Source organism: Pseudochaenichthys georgianus, chromosome 7, assembly GCF_902827115.2.
Source record: "Pseudochaenichthys georgianus chromosome 7, fPseGeo1.2, whole genome shotgun sequence".
NCBI classification, from domain to species: Eukaryota; Metazoa; Chordata; class Actinopteri; order Perciformes; family Channichthyidae; genus Pseudochaenichthys; species Pseudochaenichthys georgianus.
The window spans coordinates 30,511,826-30,537,789 of record NC_047509.1 but is presented as its reverse complement, the minus strand read 5'-3'; the positions used below and the strand labels follow the sequence as shown (position 1 = coordinate 30,537,789).

General features: G+C 41.0%; 1 protein-coding gene across 2 annotated transcripts; it reads right to left on the bottom strand.

The window, feature by feature from the left end:
- Nucleotides 1-220: 220 nt before the first annotated feature.
- Nucleotides 221-25,506, bottom strand: spen (spen family transcriptional repressor). 2 transcript variants are annotated; one of them, XM_034086492.1, is made up of 15 exons: nt 25,199-25,506; nt 22,303-22,623; nt 15,318-15,932; nt 12,719-12,876; nt 12,389-12,589; nt 12,148-12,299; nt 11,908-12,033; nt 11,691-11,804; nt 11,499-11,612; nt 11,311-11,411; nt 3,398-11,195; nt 2,919-3,263; nt 2,621-2,815; nt 2,286-2,462; nt 221-2,170 (listed from the first exon to the last, which is right to left on the bottom strand). In XM_034086492.1, the coding sequence occupies exons 1-15, from the start codon at nt 25,279-25,281 to the stop codon at nt 2,039-2,041; spliced, it is 10,632 nt and encodes a 3,543-aa protein (XP_033942383.1). In that variant the 5' UTR covers nt 25,282-25,506; the 3' UTR covers nt 221-2,038. The 2 variants fall into 2 exon arrangements, with proteins under 2 accessions (XP_033942383.1, XP_033942385.1); XM_034086494.1 differs by having other exon boundaries at nt 2,286-2,444.
- Nucleotides 25,507-25,964: the final 458 nt, after the last annotated feature.

The window sequence follows — 25,964 nt, the reverse complement described above, 5'->3', positions numbered from 1 at the left end:
CTAGTATGAGAAAAATAAAGACCTTTTTGAACATTAAAGCATATAAACATGTCGCAGTAGAGGCACAAAATACAAATAATGAACCTGAAAAAGAGCATAATAAGTCTTTCTGATTCTGGAATAATCTTTCTTCTTTAATCAGTGCATCAAAATAACTACATTTTTTAAAGTCAAGAAAAGACAAACCAAGAGTGACTGACCATTTAATGATCTTCAGAAGTAAGTTAAACAACCATTTATTTTACAGTTTTAAAATGTCCTCATGGAGGAACAGCAAAGTACACTCAAAATGAAGATTGATCAAAAGACAGTTTTCATATTAATCACCTTTTTAAGTTTTTTTTCTTTTTTCTTCTCATTTGTTTATCAAAAATTATAAGTGCCTTCAACATAACCATGAGAGTATTCAGCTTGCAGTCAGAAATATTTACACCACAAAACTGACAAGCGCAGTTTTTACTTTCAGCATCGGTTTCACACACCTTATCTCCTGTCTCTTTCAGACTGCTTTGTTTTGTTGCACAAAACAAAAAAAAGACAATTATAAATGGGAAAAATACACAAGAGCACAGATTAAGGACAATAGTATTTACAGCTTGGCTCAAAGAGACAGTTATGGGGAGAGATGGAGACAGATGATCAACACATCCATTAGCGGCATGATGTCAAGTACACATTCTTGGCCTTCATCATTTCAGTTCACAATTTGAAAAAAAAGCATGCTATAGTCTTTCATGAAGTCAGGGCTAACATGACCTCAAGATGCAGTCCTAAATATGCGAGGATGATTTCCAGACAGCAGGGGGCAGTAAAGGTCCACATCAGGGAGGAGGAGAACAGGAATACGAACAGAAATGCAACCCCTACAATATAATGGTTCCTTCAAAATGAGGATAAAACTTCATAATGTAAAAGCACTGTAGTAACAGAGTTGGGTTGATGACCAATACAAAAACAAAAGGAATCAAGTCTGCCCCCTGAGGGGCAAAATACAAAGTCACATATGAAAATAGGTTCTAATCGCTTTTTCTCGATACATTTCGTGTGTTGAGCGTTTGCAAAAGACGTTTTGGCACAGAATCAATAAAAATATTTTTTTTTTCTTGAATATTACTCCTGGATCATGTACAGATCCTTTCCCCTATTCCCCTCCCTGCCCCCTCCCAAAGAAAAGAAAAAAGAAAACATTTGATGATCCGTCTTGTAAAATAATTCACTTGGGCTCTCCACATTGCTCAGTCTTTAAATATTTATAATATATACAGTTTCACAATAGTCCACAATACCCTCAGGCTTAAAGAAGTTGCAAACAAAAATAAACAAATTAAATAATCTTTATATAGTAGTCCCCTGTTGAGGCATTGAGCGTAAACTATACAACTCTAAACGTCCCCTCACGAGGTCCTGGGGAAGGGAACACCTCGGGATGGAGAGCTGAGTCCGGAAATGACGTAGAAGTTGGCTGATGGTGAAGGAGTGAAAGCAGTATGATGGATCAGGCTGAAATGATTCTTGATATTTTTCTTGCGCAAGTGTGGCCGATCACGAGAGTAATTCCATTACATGTATAATTTTATACTCAAATCTATACAGAGTTCAACATTTTTCCTTAACATAGTGCAATGACTTATCATGTCGTTTGTCTTTTTTTTAAAAAAGAAAAAAATCACAATCCCTTTCATGAATGTAAACAATTTCCAATAGGAAGGTCTCAATCCATAGCTGTATGGATTCTATGAATTAGAAAAGCTATGCACAACACCTCCAGAAATGGCAAAAAATGAAATGAGTTATCAAAAATGCTCATCAAAAATCCCGGTTCGACCCTTAAGATCCTCTCTGTAAAGGTATAGTTTTTGGAATTCGATGTCATTGATTGACTTAAGGACTTGGTGAAGTGAAAAAGGTGAGTGCATGCTATATAAGATTTTCTTTTCTTTAAGTCAAACTCATAAAAATATGAGGCAATTCCAGTTTAGAAAACTGGACGAGTTAAAAGGGCTGGTGTTGGCTTTGTTAAAAAAAACAACGGAGGTAATTAAACAGAGGCAATGACAATCATGAGGTGAGGGGAAATGCTGGAGATGCTGTTGAGAAGGTCCGGGGCCAGACGCGAAAGGTGGCTCTCCGAAAATTCACACGGTGGGAAAATCTGCACCACATAGGCTGGCTGTAATTCAAAAGATAAGAATAACATGATGAGAGATGGAATTCAATCTTTTTGATTTGTCATTGTAAAAGACAGATACAAGTAAAAAAGAAAACAAGTTGTAATGACCACAGACCTGATTAGAGCCAGGGTTGGGCACATTGATAATGCCAGCTGCCTGTTTGGCCTGCAGGTAGGTGATGAAGCCACTTTTCAAGGCTTGAGTTTGACCAAGGACATCTTCTTGATCTCGACCACAGGGTAAAGCCAGTAGCAAACAGTAGTCATTGTCCACCTGCCATGAATGATAATTCTTTATCATAAATGTAAACATAAAAACACATCCGACAGAGTTAGGTTATTGGTCAAAATCCATGAATTGTGCAATCAAGTCTCTATTTGATTATTATTGTTAAACAAAATGTTCATCAAAACGTGCTTCTCTGAGGTAGTAAAAACGAAATTGCTCACAGTCATTCTGCGTGCCACACTCTCCAACTGGGAAGCCTCAAGCCTCATCCTCTGGACAATACGGAGAAAAGGGCCTCCCTCTGTGGGCGGTAGCGAGCGCTGGGCCAGTATGGTGTTGCCAGAAACAAAGTGTAACTGGACAGCAGCCTGGTCATTCTTCAGTGCCAACATACCTTGCCATACAATAGGGTATTTCTGTAAAAAAGAAACATGTTTTATAATCACATGTTTCTTCATTGGTAATGTCTTGAAAGTATATTTCATGTATAATGACAAGCTGGTTAATCTGCTGTTTTACCGTCATAAGCTGCACCATGTCAACGGAACGATGCCCCGAATTCTCCAGCTTAGAATCAGGCCGTGGATATAGCGAACTTGATTGAGGTGCAACTGGTGGAGGTGTTGGCAGGAAGGCTGGAGGGCCTTTCTGTACAGATAGATCTGGCTTGTGAGTAAGACTCATAGGAGACGACATGGGAGACTGGTATGAGGGGGAGACTGTATCCCGAGATATTCGGGAAATGTGGGAGAGGTCGGTAGAGGTAGCATGGCGGAGATGGGAACTCTCCGGCTTGGAATCACTTCCTCCCCCATATGACTGAGAGATTTTACCCCTGTGACTCATCTCAGGCTCCTGAGGAATCTGATACAAAAACAAATGAATAGTTAGGAATAATGTATGTATATGAGCATGCTCTAAAAACCATACAATACAATACATAATAAATAACAGTGAAATATTTGAAAAATGTCAGTAACAAAAGTTCCTCTACTGACCTGTGTAGATGTTATGCCTTGATTAGGCAGACTGTGTCCAGATGAAGGATGTCCTGGAAACTGGGATGGAAAGCCTCGCATGTCGCGATATATTGGAAAGGAGCCTGTCGCTCCTGGATGCATCAGCTGAACCCCATGTGGGTGAGGAGACACCAGGACAGGAGAAGATGCATGGACTCCCCTTATTCTACTTTCGCTGGGGGGTGGATGTATCACCTTTCCTTCTAGTGGTTTGAGAGATTCTTTTGTGGAAATATCAATGTTTTTCACCACTATAGGACTCTTTGAATGTCCAGAGATTTTACTTGAAGGAGTTGTCCTATCTGAGGACTGTCTTGCTTCTACAGCAGTCTGCTCTCCCAGTTGCTGGTGCATCAGGAGGCGATGGTGCATGTCTCTGTACTGATCCATGCGCATGCTTGGGTGGAGTACCCGGTGATCACTGTGAATCATCATTACATCTGATTGGAGCTGGGGCACAGAAGGTCTCCTCAGGGCTTGGTTAAAGTGTCTGTTGTCTTCTTCATTAAGACTACTGCCACCCCCACCTGATACTGACCCCTGGGGAGTTGAATGGGATTGCAGTACCAAATCTCGGATAACATTAGGCTGCGATGTGTTTGAGCGTTGTAATTGTCCTTGGTGGGAAGAAGACAGGGAGTCACCTCGCCTTCCATAGTTTATCGCAGACATTGGTGGGGTGTTCATCCTGGCTCCATGAGCCATTGCCTGAGTGACACTGTGAGGTTGTATTATGACGGAGGACTGTTCTGAGTGCGGGTGATGCATACTAGAATGATATGTAGACATTGGTGGCATGCCATGACCAAGAACAACAGAGGTTCCTCTAGGAGCAGTGCTTGGAGGACAGGCTTTGACAAAGTGTGAAGGGGATTGAATAGCTGTTCTTGGGGACTGGGGTTCTTGCTTTTGGTGTAGAGCTGACCGATCAGTTGGGATGCTAGGGCTCGGGCTCATGCGGCTTCCAGATGGTGATGGGTGGTGTGGGCTCATGACTGGGCTTAAGTTAGACTGCTGAATAGCTTTGCCAATGTCAATTTTTTTTGGAAGAGGTTCAGACCCCATTCCTCTATTGCCATGCTGCTGCTGTATCACAGCTTGGTTGTACATCAAGACTTGAGGCGAACTAACTGGCTGTTTGTACATCTTTACAACACCCCCCTGGGTTGTTGTGTGATAAGGGGCATCAGATTTGTCGCACACAATACTCTCATGCTTCCTACTGGAAATGACAGGTTGAGAGTTATACGCTTGGCCAGTCAAGTGAACCCCTGTTTGCCCGTAAGCTGTATGTGTTGTGCCTACTTTTGGGGTAGGCGACTGGGATGGTGTGATGAGTGAGTCCTGCTTTATTGAAGATTTTGATACAGATTGCTGAAACTCTACATCACCAACACTGGCTGGAGGAATTTGACTAATTTTGGCCCTCATTCTCTGAGGTCCTTCAGTGTTCTGACTGGAATAACTCAAAACAACAACACCCTCTGATGTATTGACCCTAAGGCCAGGACTGGAGCTAGCACTGTAGGGAGTGGACTCAACAACAGAGCGTGCTCTAGTGCCATCTTCTACTATATCCATGCCATGGTACCGATTATTCTCATTAGGGTTTGATCTAAACTTTTGCTTGGGAATAGAAATTCCAATGCTCCGGTTGCTAAGAGATATCCGTGGAGTTTCCTCTGTATCATAAGGCATTGGAATTCGACTTATCACAGAGGTAACAGGAGAAATAACTGTATGCTGGATCTTGTCTCCACAGTTCTGTTGGGACTCTGACAATGGAAAGGGTTTGTGGTGTATGGGCTGAGGGGGTAAAGGCGGTCTCTCTTCATGATGTAACTGTCTTGAACCTACTTTTTCAGAGGGATTTTCATTCTCTGACATACGTGATGGTTCCGACAGTACAGATGTCACCATTGTGGTAGGTATAGAATTGCTGTTTGATGCAGTCACATATTTAGGTTCCATTAGTATTTTTCTTAATGTACTAGAACTAGGGTCAATATCTGAGGCCTTGGTGTCAGGAGGCAATGGGGGATTTGTTGAAGGGGTTCCAAATGCAGTCGATGATGGTGGAGAAGGAGTTACCACTGTAACGTGACACGGAGGTGCAACATAGATTCTACTTTCTTCAATTCTAGGAGGCCAGTCTGGCGAAATTGGCATTTTGGCAGGCCGCAACAGAGGTATACTGAACTGGGACATAGGTTGTGGGCGCGCAGGGGCAAGAGTAGGGGTAGGTAGTTCTTCTACTTTTGGATGCTTTTTACTGCCGGGGATGTTGCTTTTGCCTGAATGAAAGGCAGATTCTTTGGGTACAGGCTGTTCAACTTCAGGCTGTTCTGCCACTTTAGGCGTTTTTACCGTTATAGCACTTTTCACATCACGCCTACAAGTTGCAACGGCAGTGACCACGGAAGCTGCTGCAGTGGCCCCAGCTGTAACAGTGGCTGCTTTTGAATTGATAGTTTCTGGGTCTTCTGAGATGGACTCTGGTAACTTCACTGGGGAGGGCTCTATTTGTGGAACCTCTTCAGCAGTATCTTTCTTATTCGCTGCAGCTTTGCGACCTCTTGACTTCTTTGGGGTTTTGGATTTAACTCTGCCCGTTTTTTTAGGTGTTTCAAGGAAAGGAGTATCATCAGCTGCCTTGGACTCTGCCATTAGCCCTTTTGGGCTTGGTGTCAGAGGACCTTCATCTGAGTCTGCAGCAAGTATACTGTTGATCACCATGTGTGTTTCAGGTTCCATAATCTCATTGGAGGAGGTGGATGTCAGGGATTCAGGGGTAGGAATAAGTGCATTGTAAGGAGGAGGAGCTGCAAAACTATCTGCATCTGCCAATATTTCTTCAGCTGTAATGGAATCTATAGCGGCTGCAAGTTCAGTCTCGCTTGCAGGATTAGCTCGCTTCTCCTCTTCAACCTCGACTTCTGGTTCTACGACTACAGGAGGCAATATGGTAGGTTGCTGTGACGATGGCTCCTTATACGGTCGAGGAGTTTGCTCAACTGTAAGTTTGGCAATGTTTTCAACTGCCTGCTCTAGTTCCATCTGCCGTGCTAAGAGAGTTGCTGGATCATCAGGAAGTTCAGGTTCTGATAGGGAGTCTTCCTGTTCCTGTGCATCAAGTTCTTTAGACTCTATTGGAAACCCTTTGATTGTTGTTTCCTCATTCTGTTTAACTACAATCTTGGTTTCGGTAATAGTGGATGCTTCAAATGACTCTGGCTCATCATCCTCTGAACGAAGTAAACCTTTAACGTCATCAACACTAACACGGAACTCAAGGTTTTTTAAGCTGTGTGATTTATCTTCAGTGACTTGCTTGGCATTTCTTTTCAGCCTTGATGTTTTTATTTTAACACTCTTTTCAGGCAATTGTCTCCTATCAGAAAAGCTGGTTTCTTCCTTTTCAATGTCCCCATCAGTAGATCTATTTCCAACCAAATCTTTTGGATCGTTTTCAATTATGTGCAGTGGAGAGCTTGAGTTTTCAGATAGCTTCACAAACAGTTCAGAATCAGCTTTAGGATTGAGTTCCCGACTTGCCAAATCAGCTTGTCCATCTAGCACTGTAGTGCTCCCAGACTGTTTGTCTATTTTACCTCCTTTCTTGTTAAGTGAAGTAAGTTGTATTTGTTGCACTTTCTGTGTGCGGGGTGAACGCCATCCCTCTACATTGGTGGAATTCTCTTTGACCTCTGTGTCATCTTCCATCATTTTCTGCTGTTCCCCCTTAATTGGTGAAACATCTTCACCTCGCTTGATGCCTTTTTTAGGTGGGCGTCCGCGCCTTGCAGTGGTAGTTGGTATTGGAACATCTTGCTGTATTGGTTCTTTATCAGCAACACGTTTGCGCATGGAGCGGGATGACTCCAATACCTCTTTGACAGCTTGTTCTTCTTCGTGCAGCGTTGCGTAGACTGATTTTACATTCCTGCGACGTGTTCTGCCATGGATCAGACTTGACTCAAGGTTTTGCTCAGAATCTGATGCATGAATTGGTGACTTGGATGTGACTCTGGACTCAATTGATGGTTTTGGTACTTCTGCCCTAGGAGATGAGGCCCTTTTGAGTTTCTCTCTGTCAATCCGTTCACTCTTTCGTGTTGCAGGCTTATCTGTGGCAACAATTTGGGATGTTTGTGAAGCACGTAATGCTGACAGTGGTGTTGCCCTTTTATTTTTGGGCTGTCTGCGGTTTGGTAATGGCTTTCTTTTAGCCTCAAGCTCTGGCATACATGCGTCACTATCTGTCTCAGTTTTCTGAGATTTTTCACATGGTTTTGTTTCCTGATTTGTTTCCAGTTTGTCTGGTTCTGTTTTAATAATCTTAGATTTGTCTTCAATCTTTGGATAGTCAGAAAAAGGGCACTCTCCAGTCTCTTTCTCAAAACCTTTTAGTGAAGCAGCAGGAGTGGGAGGCTTTACTTCCACAAAAGGAGCATGTTCCACCACCAAACTATCTCCAATTTTTGCTTTGGGTTCAATTAACTCTACCTTTGTTTCCATTTCATCTTCCGGCCCCAAAGGGAGAAGTGGAGGGGTGATTGTTAGCTTAGGAGAAACTGGTTTCAAGTCTTCCATAAAAAAAGAATGAGCTGGAGATAACTCAACAACTGGCTCTACTTTTTCTTCTTTGACAAATGACAAAGGTTGATCTGAGGGTGGAGTTAATATTTCTTTCTTTTCTGTTGAAGACATTTCTTTTGGTGAAGGAACAAAAGGTGGTGTTAACAAGGTTAATGTAGGGCTGAGTGATGTATCATTTACCTTCAGTACTGGCTCAGATTCCTTATCAGACAGAACATTATCACACTTATGCACTTCATCTCTTTCAATCTCCACTGTTAAGATATTCTCAATGTCAGGGAGTGGATGGTCCTTGTCTCTTTGTTGTTGAAGCTCCAAAAAACGACTTTGGAAAAGCACTATGGGCTCTTGTGGCATGTCAACTACTCCGGTTTCAGGCTGTGCCTCAGTAGCACCTGGCTTTGCCAAAGGCTTGAGAACTCCAGACAATACATCGTGGTCTTTACGTTCAAGATGCTGTAAACGACGGGAATCCTGTTCAAAGATTGAGCTGTGCAGGAAGCGAGAAGCGAACAGGTCCTGTCGCTCTTGGTCCTGTGGCTTGAGTTCCTCTTTTTTATCATGCAGCTTTTCAACGGAGTCAGTACGAATCTTTTTCTTTTTCATATACCAAGAAGGAATGGGTCTGGGTGCAAGCTCTACCTTGTCCTTATCTGAACAGCTGTGGGAGGTTGGAAAGCGTGAGGGGAGAAAGGACCAATTATCTTCTCTGGAGGAATACAGTGTCTTGGCTCTTTCAAGAAGTGCTTTAGTATCAGGAGTTATAGTTTTATCTAATGCAAATGAATAAAACTTGTTCTTTTCCAATGACCCTGAAAGCTTCAGATCTGTCATCCTCTCATCGCGTTCCCTGAGGATATAAGACAAGGAATTGTTGGACTTGGGAGACATGTGTCTGGTTTCTACATCATCATCTGAATCAGACTGCACTTCTCCCGGTTCTAAATCTTGTCCAATGCGTTTGTGGATGGTTTCACGTTTTGCAATATCACTGGGAAAAGTCATTTCCATTCTCAGTGAATCAGACTTTATTCGTCTTTCCCAACATTGCATTAACTCCTCGTCACAGCCAAGCAAGGTTGTCTTAAGCTTCGGGACATCAATGTCAGAAGACTGAAAATGTGTGGCTGTCAGGCCCAGACTGTTTTTTAATGACTCTGCATGTGAATATTTGTCATCTGTTGTTGGAGAAGATTTTCTATCTTTCTTTATAACCGACAAAGAAATTTGGGCAGTTTCCTCTTCCTCGTTTGCAGAAAAGTGACCATGTTCTATTGATGAAGTGATACTCTGATAAATCTCCTCATTCAGCTTTTGGGTACTTGAAAAGTTGCGGTCTCTTTTTGCAGTGACTATTTCAAAGTCAAAATTCTCTAATTTTTTCCTTTTACTACTGGAAGAGAAGTCATCATTTGCCATATCCTGAATTGGTTTTGTAACATCATACATAATATAATCATTTTCCAAGTCATGAGTGTCTTTACTTGCTGAGTTTTTAAACTTGACTAACTTATCAGGGTCGACAAGTTTGGGATGGTGCCATCGACTTTGTTCAATTTGTTTTGTGCAAACATTCTGATCAATGTGGACAAAGTGTTCATCTCCGTCATCTGAGTCTCTGCACATCCCTCTTCCTTGTTTGTTTTCAGACAAAATGTGTTTGTGTTGTTCTTTTAGTTCATCCAAATCAATACTGACATAATCTGACATCTTTGTGAGACTGGGGCTGTTTTCACTTTTAGATCCCTCTAAATCCATTTTAAGGTAGGGAGAGTCTGACTGATCTGTAGAATCTTCAGGCACCTCCCCTAGTCGAGAGTGCTGCTCCAGAGAAAAGCCTACAGAGCTGCTTTCAAAGTCTTGTCCATCTATAGGACTGCTAACTGAAACCATCCGGACACATTTTTCCATGTGGTGCTCCTTTTTATGCATCCCTTTTATCAAAAGAGTCTTATCAAAATCTGTCTCCTTAGCATTGCTCCATAGTTTATGAAGTCCAGGTCTAACAAGATCTTCCTCAATAGTTCTCTTCTGTCTATCAGTTTTCCCAGAGTCCTCAAACCGCCTTTTCCTTGCAGCCAAACGATCAATATCCACAGAAATACCACTGTCAAATCCCATTTCAGATTTTCCATGTTTTTTGGATTTGATTTTAGCATCCTTGTCAATAACCTCTATTAAACTCTGCATATGTTTGTCTCTGGGGACCTTTCCATGCTTCGAGGCATCATTTTTTGATGGTTCCAAACGGAATGGAGGACTTCTCTGGTCAGCTGAAGGTGATGCCAACCTGGGACTGTCACTACCACCCCTCTGTATTTGTTTTTCTTGGACAGATTGGCCAATCAACTTTCCTTCTTTTTCTTTAACACGTGTAAGTTGCACAACACAAGGAAGAAGGTCTAACCTTCCTTTGCTTGAGCCTTCTTTTGGGATTTTACAGTTTTTACTTCGAAGAACGGACTCAGGGCCAACATCTTGTTCAAGTTCAGGTTCGGTCTCAGATGCTTGGATACTAGGTGATGCAACTTTTAGCTTTTTAAGCCTCTGTTTGTCACTTTTGTCCTTGTCCCCACGATCTTTACGTCCAGCCCGCTTCTCCTTTTCTAACAAATTTCCTCTTTCAACTTCAAAGACTCGATCTTTATCAAGTTTGTCAGTTTTAGTATACTTTTCAATGCGTGCCTTTTCAAGTTTTTCAAACCTAGGTGGGGAGATTGAACTGCAGCTACCACTTCTTTCAGAAGATCGGCAGCAAATATGGCGATCTGAATCACTTGGTATCCTCTCGGAGAGCGAAGGAGATGCAGCAGGGCTGGCAGGACGGCGAGAGGCAATGTGAGATGGGCTTTGGCTACGCTCAACAGTCCTCCTTCCATGATCCCTTCCACGATCTGTTTCAAAGCGCTCTCTCTCTCTTTCACGTTCCCGTTGCAAATAGCTGTACTTGCGAATGTCCTGCTCATAAGGATCAGCTCTGTATTCTCGATATTCCCTGGGGTCTTCAAAGTATTGTGGATCAAAGTAATCTCCCTGATATGGATCCCATTCAGTAAAAAACTCACGACTTCTGGCAGGGTATTTACGACGTGAATCTTCAGTAAATGTTCCTGGTGTTCGTACATTTTCGTAATGTGGTCTTTCTGCTTGAAACTCATATTGAGTTCTTCGATCATCCCTGCTAAGAAATACAAACAAAAAAAGAAAGTTTTCATATTTAAGCATCAATAATATTAGTTTTAATTTGACAGAACTGGGGCAATTATAGTATTGCTTAAAGAACATACACAAACCTTCTTTCAGTGATAAGGTCATAAAAGTCTCGAATATCCTGGCCAGAAGCTTGCATTGAACGATAGAAAGCCATCTGACTTTCCTGATTGGCGAAGTCCACCTGAAAAAAAATAGGTTAATTTGCATTTTCTTGATTATTGAGATTGAGAATACTGAACAATACAGAGCAAAGCTTTGTTTTTCTTACCTTGATTTTACTGCCTCCAATCTTCCAACCCTTTGTGTCTTTGACAGCGGCTTGTGCATATTCAATGTTGTTATACAGGATAAGGGCCATTCCTTTCATTCTGTCAAATACAACCTGCGGAAGACAGAGTCAAATAGAGTCCCAAGGAGCCAGAAAGTAAACCATGTGAGTGGGGAAATAAAACAGACTTACCTTGACAACATGTCCATAGCGGCAAAAATGCCGAGTAAGAAACTGCTCAGTGGTGTTTGACGCTAATCCATCCAACCAAACACATGTCGTAGGCATACTCTTTCCAAAGCCCAGCTGAAAAAGTAACGATAAAATGTCAGATAGCAATAACTTCTTCCATCAGTACAAAAATAAATGGTGCTCCGAAATACTGGTAAAATAACTTAACGTTACTCACCTTTAGTCTATTGTTACCAAGGTACTCCCCATCCATCTTCTTTATGGCCTTACAGACACTGGCAATGTCACAGTATTGTAGAAAGGCATACTGTGGGGCTCCATTCACCTTCTTAATGTCAATATCCTTTGGAGATACAAAAATAAAAACACACATGCTGTCAGTAAATGAGTTTTTTTGAAATGATGCATTGCATATTTTATGGCCCGTTTATTGTACCATATCACACCAATGACCTACCACTATTTCTCCAAAGCGTTGAAAAATGTTAAGCAGGTCATGGTAACTGGTGGTCTTCTCCAGGTTTCCAATGAATAATGTTCGCGTGGCTTTTGGATGAAACTCATCTATCCTCTCATCCAAGGGTCGAAACTCGTTCTCACTTTCCGTCTCTGAAAAATACATTGAAAGCTCATTTGCACCTTTGTGCGTTTTGATGATTCATGTTTGTGTTGCAATATATGTAAAGATAAGCACGTACCAGGGCCATTCCATGCAGTTACTTCAATCTGCATGCCGAAAAAAAGCTTTCCCTTTGATGCTCCAAGTGCTTTCTCTTGATCCTCTTGCTGGCGGAAAAAGACAAGCCCGTAGCGTTCCTCTGAAGCTCCGTGGATTTGTACAGACGTGACCTTTCCATGTTTCTTAAACTCATGGAACAAACCATCCTTCAGGCTCGTATCTGTAGTAGACCAAACAAATGTTCTTTTAAATGTGTATACCAAGTAAAAATGTTAAATGGTTGTTTCAAAAATGTTTAAACATTTTAATAGATATACAGTAAAAACAATTATTGCTGGATAAAACCAACCTGTAGAGCGCACAGGAAGATTTTGGACCTTGATGCCAAAGCTTTTACGTGGTTCATCCTTGTCAAGAGAGGATAAAGGAAGTGCTGAGGGTGCAGGAACAGCAGCAGACTGCACTGAGCGTGCTGGGGACTCATCACTTGAGCTACTGCTTGAGTCACTGTAACAAAGGAGGAACATTCACTTAGATGTTTTTGAGAGTTAATAGTCTAATCATTATGGATGTTAAATCATAAAATTGTCATTCTCTGTTACTGCGAATTGTTGTTGCCGTTGTCCATCTAAGTTACCCAAAAGAAAGTAGTAATTGATCATTTAACCTTAACAAAATAGTAAGATGTAATGATATCATTTGTAGACCCTATGCACATCTTTTTATTTTGCAGTGCTACACTGCAAGTGCTAAATGCTATGACTCTAATAAATAATTAATATATTGGAAAAGATATATACTAAATGCTTTATTGCAATGCGGATAACAAAAGTTAGAAATGTGATTTTTGTAGACACACAAAATACGTTTTCTCTTACTAATCTGCAGGTAAGGGATAGGATTACAGAATTAATTGAAAAGGCAATTTAACTTGAACATTTCAGATTTAATAAATAGTGATGCATTTTGATAAAAGCCCATGCATCATGAATGTGTCTGTGAAAAGCACAATGTCTCTCAGCAGAAGAGGAACATTTTCCTCCCCAATTTATTCAGTGCATCTGGCTATCAGTACAAAAAGGTTGGATTTGCCCATCAGTGGCAAATTCATGGCCGCCTCATTCCCATGCTTCTCTCTGCTTTCTAGGCCCTCTGCTGTTTGTTTCCTTCTCACTTTCTCCTCCTGTGCTCAGACACTCCCGGAAGTGCTGCTGACGGAGCCTGGCCTGTGGGAGTGGGCAGGCAGCCAGCACTGGCCAGAAATTTCCAGTTCCAACTGGATCTCACGGAGGGGGGGAGCCATTACACATACACAGAGGTAGGCAGTGAGAAAAATATACCAGCCGTCTCCTGAAATGTTCCCCATAGCACTACCTCGTCAAACCACACGTGTCGCTGCACGCTGTTCAAAGCTGCGGACTCTGCTGTGTCCAAAGGTGATGCAGTAATAAAAAAAAAAACTGGAGAGGGCTGAGGGGAATATATGGAGTGGAGTAAATCCAATGGACAGACTTGCTTATGTTTCCTAAACTGCACACTGCAGACATTTGAATTTCCTAACCTTTGGTTATTTATGCATACATTGTACAACTCATCGTCTACCATAAGCTAAATCAACTAATAAAAAGCAATACACTTAGAGAAATCTGGATGCAAATATCACCACAACAAATATACAAAAACAGATCAATTAGCATGTCAAATTCAGCAGAGGCCAGATTCACTGGCGTAACAAAATGCACAGCCATCATTTGTAATATCAAACACGCAGACCTAAACTTAATCCAAAGCATGATCGGTAGAAATAAACCAATTCAGAACAAATCGCGAGACAAAAACCGTGCCATTGCAGCAGTTACAAGCAGCAAAGGTCATTTCCCAGGCTTTGGCTCCCACCAGCAATCACCTACCCAGCCACCAGCCTTGTAAAAACAGATTAGTCATCTGAAACAATGCAGTAGTGATCATACAAAAAAGGGCAAAGTAGAAATGTGCACACTGCTTCAAAGGTTTACACATTAACAAGTTGTTTTTAAAAAGATGTTAGAAAAAACATACGATGGACTTTGTAAGTGATGTCATCTTTCAAGGTGGCGCCATTGCCCATATAACGATTGATGTGAATTCTGACATTATGACACAGTATTAGGAGGTATGATGCCTTGAAACGGTTAATTTTATAAACCACAGCTTCTGTATTAAGAGATGTCGAGCAACAGTATTTTTGATAGGAGTCTGCACTAAACTGTGGAAACAAATTAAATGCACCAGCAAGTTGTTGCTTGTTGTCTTACAAACAGTTGCAGAAATGAATACAGTTGATATAAAAATATGCGGAAGAAATTCCATTAAGTTTAAAAAAATAGGGACGTTTTGTGAACACTATTTATTTCCCCGATATAGAAATCAATTCTAAAATTGGGTCTCCATTTGAGCAAAGCACACCTGTTTATTCAGCCAGACTTAGAGTTTTTAAATGTTCCTCTGAAGATTTTGCTGAGTGGTACAAACAAATATTTCCCTGACAGTGTTTGTAAGATTTTCCTTGAGTAGTCCATATTACGTTTTTTGTAGATCTGAGAGTAACGTTGAAACGTAAATTGTGATCATCTTAGAAATGTGATGTACTGAGTATACCCTAATATTATAAATGTACACTGAATAACAGGGAGTGCAGACATTAAGGCTTTTTTAGCCTCCTCCCCAAATATATTCCCCATCCTACACGTATGCAGCAGAAAATGATAAACAGATGGCGACATTAGTATTAAAAGTATAAGAAGCACTGGTAGATTCTCTGAAATAAAGGTGTTCAGTCATTTGAAGCAGCATTCAGAGTTCCCTTTTTTTATATATAAATACTCTGTCCAGCACTTGTTTCAGAGTGGGATGCGCAAAGGTAAACAACAGCCACGCGCAAGGGTAGAAATCTCAACAGCTTCACTCACCTGCCACTCGTGCTGCTGCTGGTACTGCTGACTGAGTCTGAGCTGGAGGAGCGGCTGTGGGAGCCTGACCCGCTGTGGGAGCGTGCAGGGCGGGTAGCCTGACTCGCCAGTCTCTGAGGAGAGGGATTTCGCGAATGTGTTGAGTGTGGCGACCGGCTTCGGCTGTGGCGATACGACCGCTCCCCGTGCCGACCCCTTTCCTCCCTGTAAAGGTCCCTGTGAACCACACTGGCCAAAGTAAAGGTTTCCCTGGCACGAGACTCGTAGCGAGGCTCTGGAGTCTCGAAGCGGCATGGGCTCCCGCTGTGGGCGCGGTAGAAGCCCACAACGCTGGACGTAGATCCACCACTTCCCCCTGTCGTGGCCACTGCTGATCCAACTGTTCCAGTGTTGGCAGCGACAGTGCTAACGATAGTTCCACTGACTCCGGGCGACACCGATGTACAGCTTCCGCTGGAGGTACCAGACACACTCCCAGCTGTGCTTAGAGTCCTCTCTCTAGCCTCACGATAATAATCTGTTTCGTAGTGCCGCTGGCGTTCAAAACTGCTACCAGGACGCTCATGATGTCCGTAGGCACTGTGATCGTACGCCCGATCCCGACTTTCAGTTGTCCTAACAAACAAGAAGAGAGAACAACATCACATTACAGCTACATTCAAGACAGCTGCTAGCATCTGACACTGTCTGACATTGGACAAACACATTTATCAGGTGTCTCTGGTGGGTTGTTTTTCTTAATTAGACACATGGGAAGACAGGGTAACAAAGTGTTTGGAGAAGGGTAGTTTTCAGGAATTTAGAGAGATCATTCCTCAAGCCTATCGACTCAACTACAAATGATGAACTGAGCATTTCTAAACTTTTTTTGACTTGGAGGTGAAGTGTTTCAGATTATTTTGCTATCATGCTGTATGAACCACTTGATATTATTTCTACAACAAGTGCTGTAGGTAACTGTATTGCCTTTGAACGCCAATCATTCATCATGTTCTCAGTTCAAGCATCAAAGGAATACATCACTTGTATATCCTTTTGTAAAAGGCAACACAGTATTTTGAAACCTTAATAAACAAAGGACAACCAAAATATATTTTAGTAAACAGCATGCTTTCAGTGTTTGAAATAACATAAATCTATAGCTTATTTCAAAGTATAATTGTAGGATATAAAAGACTCGTACAAAGATTTTTTATATTAAAAGAAATTCACGCCTTTATAGATTGTCAAGTCATTCTGGTCTTGCAACTACAACAAAAGCCACTTTTTACATCCATTTATCTGGGAGGCTTTGTTGAAGATTTCTGAAGGTGACTTATGACAAGCCTTTTGTTTATAATGTAACACAATTTGACACCACTTGTTCTTCTGAAGCAAGGTCTTCAAAGCATCTTTTATGAAGGTGCACATGAGAAACGATGCTAACAAGGACGCTCTGCACAGACCCGAACATCCGCGTTCTGAATAAAGCAATCAGAATTGAATTTGGTAATACCACCGCTGTGTCATTATAGCATAGTCATATTACCCAACTCCCAGTAATGGGCGGGACAGGACAGCAATTACCACTGTTTGAATTCCGATCAAATTATAATCAGAACATTAGCCATGATGTTTCCAACACAGGGAGGAATATGGTTTTATATAAGAACCCTTACATACCCTCATTATAATGGTCTTTTGAATAAGATGTTTACTCCTTCATCCAATTTAAAAAAGAGAATGGAAAAGATGGAACACACTCAAAACGGTGGTGGATTTTAATGGTAAACAAACCTGAACTGTGTAACATCAAAGGTAATATTCTGTTCAAAACAGCCATTATGTTATTATGGTTGATGAAATGAAGATGCACTGTATCTTGTTGGGCTAGTATTTTAACTCCCATACTCACTCCCTATATTTTCTGTCAATATCTACTTTAAACTGGAATTTAAGTTTCAACAAAAATAATAATGTTCTTTCTTGTTTCAGAGTGAAATGAATTTCGATATTAAGTGTCCGAAAAGAAGAAATCCAACTAATTCCCAAGACGGGGTTTATTAACTGTCCTTGATGATGTACACATATTTTGGATATTTGATTGATTTGGACCATCAGAGATTGTTTTGATTACATCTGTGTATAGATGTGTGATGTGTTGCATACTGCGTGTGCGCAACACATACACATGTCGCTAACAAATTAAAGACGTTTGTAACATAAAGAAACTTCTGAGAATATTTATAACTTGAAGAATGGATACCAGCATCCTTTGGTCTTATTTTTTTAATAAATAAATACTCTTTATTACTTCCATCAGACATATTTCATAGGCTACATTTTGTTATGCTTTTTCGTTTTATCATTTTCCAACTGTAAAAGATGCTGTGTTGTGTTTCCACTAGAAATGTTATTAATTGTTTTCGATTATATAGGACATTTTATACCAGTTGATTTGATATGGAAATGGGTTGTCGCACAAAAGATAAGCTATAATTATTTAATGTTTTGTACATGACTCTTAATAGCTAAAACTGCTTCCTGCATCTCACTTTAGAAACCAAGCAGCACAAGGTGTTAACAAACGGCTGCTGCCATTTCTCCGCAGATATACGGCATAAGTGTCTTCTTATGCCTGAAAAGCATTTTGGTAAATGATCAATAAGATGAGTTTCTTATAAATAACCAACCTGACCTTTAGAATTGACAACAAATGTGTAACTCATATTCACACACTGTAACTGAAGACTTTGATGGACTGCATTCATCCCCTAAAGTTAACCCTTTGTACCTACGTAACCCTTTAACCATTTCCACAACCATGTCTTGATCTGATTCATTTTGAGGATTCAAACTTCAGGTTTGTGTTTGTATTAAGGACAAATTAAGGTCTACGATACATTTTCAGTGCAAGTCACTGTGCAATTATTCTATACTATTTTATGTGAAATATTCATCCATGTGAAACATTTTACATTAATGTAACCTATAGACACTAACAACTTCCATTTATAAGCTCATTAATGGTAATCTTTCATTAAGCCTTTCTAACAAAGGAAATTGCCATGGTCGCAGAAGAACAAAAGATGGCGTGAGATGCATAGAGTCTCCTGGATGTTGAGGATAAATTAGTTTAGAAGACCCACACAATGTCTGTATTTCACTGCACTATACATAAGTACAGCGGGTCAGGGGCAAATTCTGTTTCAGCTTATTTGATTTAATCACGTGTGTGCTGGATTCATGAATAACATCTATGGTATAACGATGTCTGCTGTGAAATTGATGGATTACCTTGACCCCCGGATGCTCTCGAAAATGCTAATTTGGTGGCGCAGGCTCACTGCTCAATAGATAGCCTTCAATTTCACTTCAATTTCACTTTACACAAAACAGGTTCTCCATAATTCATGGAGCTAAAAAAATAATTCAGTTAGACTTTTTTTTTGGCAGAATTTCCATCAGTGTTTGATTATTAGTCTGCTCTGGTGCATGCTAATCAAATCAACTGTTATGGGATTACGTGAACAGCATAATTATAAGGATGCATTCCTGCAGCATGCTAAAAAGGCCTCCAATGTGGAGAAGCCATCTGGGAGCAATACATGCATATCAATTCTATCCCAAAAATCCCAAAACTATTTATAAATAGCTTAATGTTAAATATCTTTCTGCTGTGCAAACCAGCAGTTAAAGTGTGCCGCTGCGGAGCACTCCGTTATCTCTGCAGGCTAAAGCATTAACCACAGAGTTTGGGTTTGGCTTCTATTACTGTATGTCATTTTATATCATGATTTGATGAAATCAGATGAAACTAGATATTCTTATCTAGTTTCTTGAAACTTAACTGACAAACATTTTATTAATAAAATAACCAAATTGGAAGGTCTGCTTTTGGTTAATCCAGTGAATTAAATCCTAATTAAGGTAATCCATCAAACTGAAGCAGCAATACGGTAAAGCCGGCTCTGCCATGAATCAGTCCTGCTTATTGATTTGCAATGTTGCCTACCAGTCCAATATAATCAGATATTAAAAAATGCACAGATACCAAAGTATAAATGGTCGAGAACAATCTCTGACCGTTGGGACATTTCTACCATTTCACAGCAATTATCGTTTTTCAGCCGACCATACATGGAGACGTTTTAAATCCAGTCAGGGACTTTGGATGGATTTAATATCTCTACCTGCATATTGCCTGAAAATGACTATGGTCAACTCTCTAATAAGAGTGAATTGCTATCAACTTATCTTAAATATGTTACATTTCTCAGGGGTTTAAGATCACATTTTGAATCTGCTGGACAGGTTTAATATTAAAAATAAACTTGCTCATTAAAAAGGAAACCTAGGGGTTTTAAAACTGCAGCTGTAAGGCAGGAACAAAAGATCCTGAGCCTCGAAATAATCATTATTTCATTATTGATGAATAGGCAGGCTTTTATTTTTAATTAAATTGATCAATCATTAAGTCCATAAAATGCTTGGTCGCTGCTTTTTCCTAGGGCCTTAGGTTATATTTTTGTTTTTGCCTACTAACTGTCAGAACCTCAACCTGAAAATGATTGAATTGGAAATGAAACATATACAAAAGAAGAACATCCAGCAATGTTTGGTATTTTTGCTTTATGAAAGACTTACATCTCCTCAATATATAACGACATAAACGGACCTCCACAAAGATTGAATTGTAAGCAAATTCAGATATCATTTTAATGATTATTTAATTCTGTGTCCTTTTTTTCCAAGAGAAAATGGGCACATTGCATGAATATATTTAAATTTTTTCATCTTTAAATTCTATCCTTTTACCTTTAAATCATTTTCTTTTCCTATTTAATTCTAAGTATTATTACTTTAGTTTGCCACCGCGCCTTCTAACTGCAAATATTGTAAAAACATTTTTTAAATCTTTAATATTTAGGATCTTCCACAGCCCAGTCATTTTGCTATATTAAGAACGTTTTTTTATATAGATTTTTTTTACTTTGATATATGCATTAATAAAAGCTAAAATATTGATCTTTCATCAAGGAGGACTGGGGTTACAGTAGTTAAAAGTGGTCAGTTCAGAGGAAGAGAAAGGAAAACGATACAAGGTAAGGTACAGATTTCTGTATATAGACAGTAATGCATCTATGCACCAGCTACTTCGGTTAGTGGGGAAAATTGAGAAAGACAGGGGTTCAAACTAGGGGGGTTAGAGAGGACAGCTAAAATACACAGGGCAGGACATACCAACCTTTTGAGAGAGTGGTAACTTGATCTATAATTCCGAATAAAATCTAGGGAGATAGAACTTTGTGAGCAGAAAAAATGGGCAAAAATGTTGAGTGGAGATGGAAAAAAGTTGAAGCACAATTGTTCACGTTAGAAAATGTAATCCTCATTATCGGGCAGGGAGCCTCGTGTTCTTAGATATATGTGTCTGTTGGATTTAAAATGATGAAAACAAACTTGGCCTTTTTACGGATCCAGGTTAGGATGTTTTGTATGCTGGATAATGTCAACTGGAGTTCATATAACAATCCAAAAGTGGGGGTAAAAATATCATTGCTGCAGTCGAGTCCAATAGAAAATAAATACATCCAGGAAGTGCGCCATTGATTCCACAACAGCAATGATGAAAGTGACAGAAAAATTAAGTCTTGCGTCTTTAATTCTTGAAGTCCTGCACATTCCCTGTTGGTTGCAATCTGCACAGCAGTAAAGTCAAATTCCTTTGGCAAAGGGAGGGATGTATTGCCATGGCGATGAAGAATTAAGAACATGTCTCTTAATGGTAATCCAAATTCTTATTTTTTAGAAGCACTTTCCCAGGATGGAGAACATTTGTAGTTCATGGAGGTTCATGTCTGTTGTCGATCTCTATTACAAGCAGAAAAGGCCTGCATGCAGTCGAAACCAAATCAGATTAGACAGGAAATGGTTCATTTTTGTTCTGTTTGCGGTTATATCCATGGTTAAATTATAGTTCCACATTCAGGAAATGAGCAGGTAATCCACAGGCATGAGGTAGGTTATCTCCAACGTCAACTTTCCAGTCTTAATTTTCAGCATTCTTCTTTCAATTTGTACGATCCGAACATAGTCCATGTTGGTCCTCATTGAATCTGCGAGTTTTAGTTGTTGAAAAGTAAAAAATAATCTCCACAAAAATAAGGCTGGAAAAAAAAAAATTGCTCACATGTTCCTGTTGTCTCTACTGGGTTGAATCACCAGTAGAGGTCTCCCAGTACTCAAATGGTAATGCCCTGATTTTAGATATAATCCAAAATAAAACAAAATAACCAAGAAAGCAACCCATACCTTTAGCATGATAGCATATCCTTACGGTGTGAGGGCAGTGTTAATCCAACAGAGAGGAATATCCTGTGTCGGTTATCCACATGACTCCAGCCTGTGACCAAATTGAACACCTCCGTGGGATATGCACGATAATTGAACACCAAATTTGACAAATCCAATAGTGTCTTATACATAATGTGGTTGTTTTGTTACATGGAGGAAAAAAAAGGTGAAATTAATCCACCAAGCAGGGCGCGTATCTCCAGATTAGGGGAATCCCATGGATGGACGCTGGACCACTCTCTCTTTTTTTCTCTGTTTGCCTCTCTCTCTCTCTCTCTCTCCAGCAATCTCCAATAATCCTGGGAAATTTTACGATATCCAATCTTTGCCCCGTATTTTCCGCATATGATACATCCACCTCAAAGAGATGTTTAAGTAATCTCCAACACATGTAACTATTCACTATTCCTTTAAATTATACATACACAATATGCTATCACTTATGGAATATCTCTGTCTACCTGTGAGTCAATCCAGGAGTGCTGACCACTCTCTCTGCTGCGATCTCTATACGATTTAATTCTCGCACTCTCTTTCTCCTCTCCCCCCTCAACAAGTAAATGAATAGATGGTGGGAAGATGCTTGGAGGTAAGGTGTAAACCAGGAACAATGGTTCCCCCTGCCTTCAGAGAAACTTTGTCCACTTACCCGTCTAGTCTGCGTTCATAGCGTCCATCTCTGCTGTGGAGCGACGTGGGGGGCCCATACACGGCTCCCCCTGCCGCCCTTGTGAACCCTGATACATCCCGGCTACGAGAGCCTAAGGACAGACTATCGTCCAGCCCCCTCGCGGCACTAGGAATGGTGCCTGGTTCATTGTAATCAGTGCGCAGGTCTCTGTCCCCCATCTTGTTGATAGCATTGTGAGCCTTCTGAGCACTTTTAATGTCCACAAAATCCACAAAGGCGGCGACTCCACCTTCTGAACCCCGCTTGGGCAGGACCTTGACACTCTCCACACGTCCATATCTAAAAGAGAAAACAAGGGGATAGGTGTTGAATGGCAGTTATGTTGCATTAGTGTGAATTAATTTCCATACAGTGTTTAGTTTAATTACTAGTGGAAATATTGCCGTTTCCTGAAAAATTATTAAAATTGTCAAATGTCATTTTGTGTGTGTGTGTGTGTGTGTGTGTGTGTGTGTGTGTGTGTGTGTGTGTGTGTGTGTGTGTGTGTGTGTGTGTGTGTGTGTGTGTGTGTGTGTGTGTGTGTGTGTGTGTGTGTGTGTGTGTGTGTGTGTGTGTGTGTGTGTGTGTGTGTGTGTGTGTGTGTGTAGAGGTGGGAGGTGGGAGGTAAAGGTGGCTTTGCTACTCTTATTTTCTGCGGCAACAGTAACCCAGCAACTGGACTTGAAACCATGGCACATTGCATGTTAATAAATGCATATATTTTCTAACATTAGCATGTTGTCTAGGAGGAGGGTGTGCTTACAAGATTATAGCTGCTGGATAGCGCACAGATGAGGTTGGGGCAGCATAAAAAAGGACGTGACATTTCCTGATTCGCTGTGTGTGGGTTTAAAAAAAGAATCTCAATGCATTTTGCATGTCTATATGGCTCATTCTGTTTTTCCACTATTGGCAATGCACTTTTGGTGCAATTTGACATTCATCTTATCATTTCCTCCTTTTCCCTTCTCTTAAAAAACTGCTCAATATATAAAAGTGTATGAGTGTAAGTGTCACCTCCCCCCCCCAACCTTTCGGGAGTGTTTTTCCTCTGTCCGACAGAGACAGTAGGGTGCCCATACATTTATTGGCATGCCAGTTCCCAACATTGAACAGCCTCCGACGCCATTTTAGAAAAGCTGTTCACACTGCTTACTCATTCTGCCGTCCCCCATCTTCAATGACTTCTATCACACATCGGGCTGTCATGCACCTGCATGCTCTGGCTACCTCTGGGTTAACGCTGGAGCTCAGGCGGCGTGCTAAAAGAGACCCTCCGACACAGTTTCCCCTCCGCAATTGGAATAACATGCAATCCAGTCACCATCCCCCAAACATAACGTTACGCACATCATAGAACGGGCTTATGTAAATAAAAAAACGCCAGCCCATTATTGTGTGGACGGCTGCATGAATAAGATGCGGATCATATTTGTACTTCAATCATGCATCAGACAACCGTAACGAAAACCAAAAGAGTGCAAAGCAAATGAATAATCATCAGTTTGTGTATTTTACAGTCGTATGCTGTGGCAACGTTGTGGGGAACATAAGGTGCTTATCGGTTATAATTTTGTTAAACAGACATGTATGATTTATGTTTGTAATTAAGCAGCTTCCCACACGGAGACGCTTTCACAGAAGAGATCGCTGCTCATATGTAGACTATGATGGTGTTCAGCAGTCTGCTCTCCAGGACATATGGACGGACTGACGGAGAGGTGGGCTGCTATTTCCTTAACAGCCGAGAAGAGAGAGGCAAGAGCGCGCAGACAGCCCCACGAAAATTCATATTTACATTTGTTTTCTGCCTGCGAGGAAGACAACAAAGAGCCGAAAGCCCATAAAAGGTGCACGGGTTCGATCTGCTCCAATAGCCCGTGCAAAAAGCACCAGTGGATCTCAATCAGGGTATCGTAATTAAATTATCGATATGTTGTCTGATTTTCCTTAGATCAAATCACGCTGCAGGCTGTGCCAGTCAGCAGCTGGGGAGGAGCAACGCGGTAATAATGTGTCAAAAATATACCGATTTCTGTGCTCGCACAAAGTCGCAGGCAGCCTACAACGGTACAATATTGCATATCAGTTAACACGGGATTCAATCACAGCCAGTTTGCATCAATGTTGCAGCGAGCGTGGATGTCGCGTCACCTTTTAGCTTTCACTGACTTCTCTAAACATTTGGAAAATTCGTTTCTTGCAACAGCAACACTGCACGTTGGTAGATAAATACACAGTGTGCAAACTAACCATACTGTGTGCACATTTATGGTTTAGGAATCAGTAACCTGACAAACTCCTAGAGAGTCAAGTGAAACACCGGGTCAGATTTTCTCTGGCATCATAAATACACACGGCGGTAGACTTAATACTATGTGCCAGAGATGCACACTGTGAAATGCATGGCGTTTGTACAATGCTAGCAGCTCGCCAGGTATAGGCTGAAGTTTGTTTACACTGTTGTAGCAACAACAAAAAACGTGTTTCCTTTACGTTAGCCAGGTGGAAATGAAAGCTTCTTAAAAGTGAAATGGGTTACCATGGCGTGAATGAAAACCCCTACAACGTGAAATTACAAGTGAAGTTATCACCAAGCCTACAAGTTAGTGTCAATATGGCAAAACCATATGTCCGCGAGGAGGGTGTTTGTCGCCTGCTAGCCGTTGTATTTTTTATCAGAAATGCAGCACAGTGTTGTCGCTTATGGGGAGCTGACAGCACAGTTGCCAAATGGGACTTTGCTACAGGGGAACCTCCTGCTTTATCCCGACTTCACTCAAATGTGACACAACAGAGAGAGATGCTGGCCATGCACCAGTCGTCACATCACAAAAACACACACAAGCACACGTCGCTCATTAGTGTTACTCACCGCTTGAAGTGCTCAATGATTTTCTCTTCTCGCACATTTTCGGGTAAATTTCCCACCCATAAATGTCTGGTTTCCCGGACCATACTGTGGGCTCCTGCTCCCCTATCATACAGATGAGTTTGCTATGTCAGTTCCTTGCCGTGCAAAAAAGAAAACGTTTGCAAAATAAACGCCGCGCAAGAAAAAAAAATAAGCGGCGCAAATCATTGACTGGTCGTTGTGAACCAATGTAAACCATTAGGTTGGATCCCCGCACGCTGTTTGATACTGACGGCCCCTACACTGTTAAAGCGCGATCTTGCACCTCGTGAACGCGCTCCGGACTGTTCCCGTGACTAGGCTCGTCCCTGACACCATGCGACCTTTGGGTGTCGAAAGAAAGCATGTAGCTTCCTAAAAAGATGCAGCAACTTCGCTTGTAATGAGGGGCACACCGCGCAGGCGTGGCTTTGTGTGTGAACTTCTTTTTTTCTCCCCGATGAGATAGTCTTGAGCCCATGCGCATGCGTGAGAAAACCCCTGGTTGAATGAAGGTGCGTTGACATCTGAGAAGCTTTCAGGAGGATTTCATCAGTGCTAGATGGGTATGGAAATATGTGGCACTTTGCATACAGTTAATAGCACTGATTTTCATATTCCTTTTTACATTTTTGTTATTCTTATAGGCAACATTTTATGTTTATCAAAGCCCAGAAACAGCAGGTGAGTCATAGGCCAATATTTGTATTTTTCATGGAGCATTCAGGGTCACTCTATAGTGTAGGCC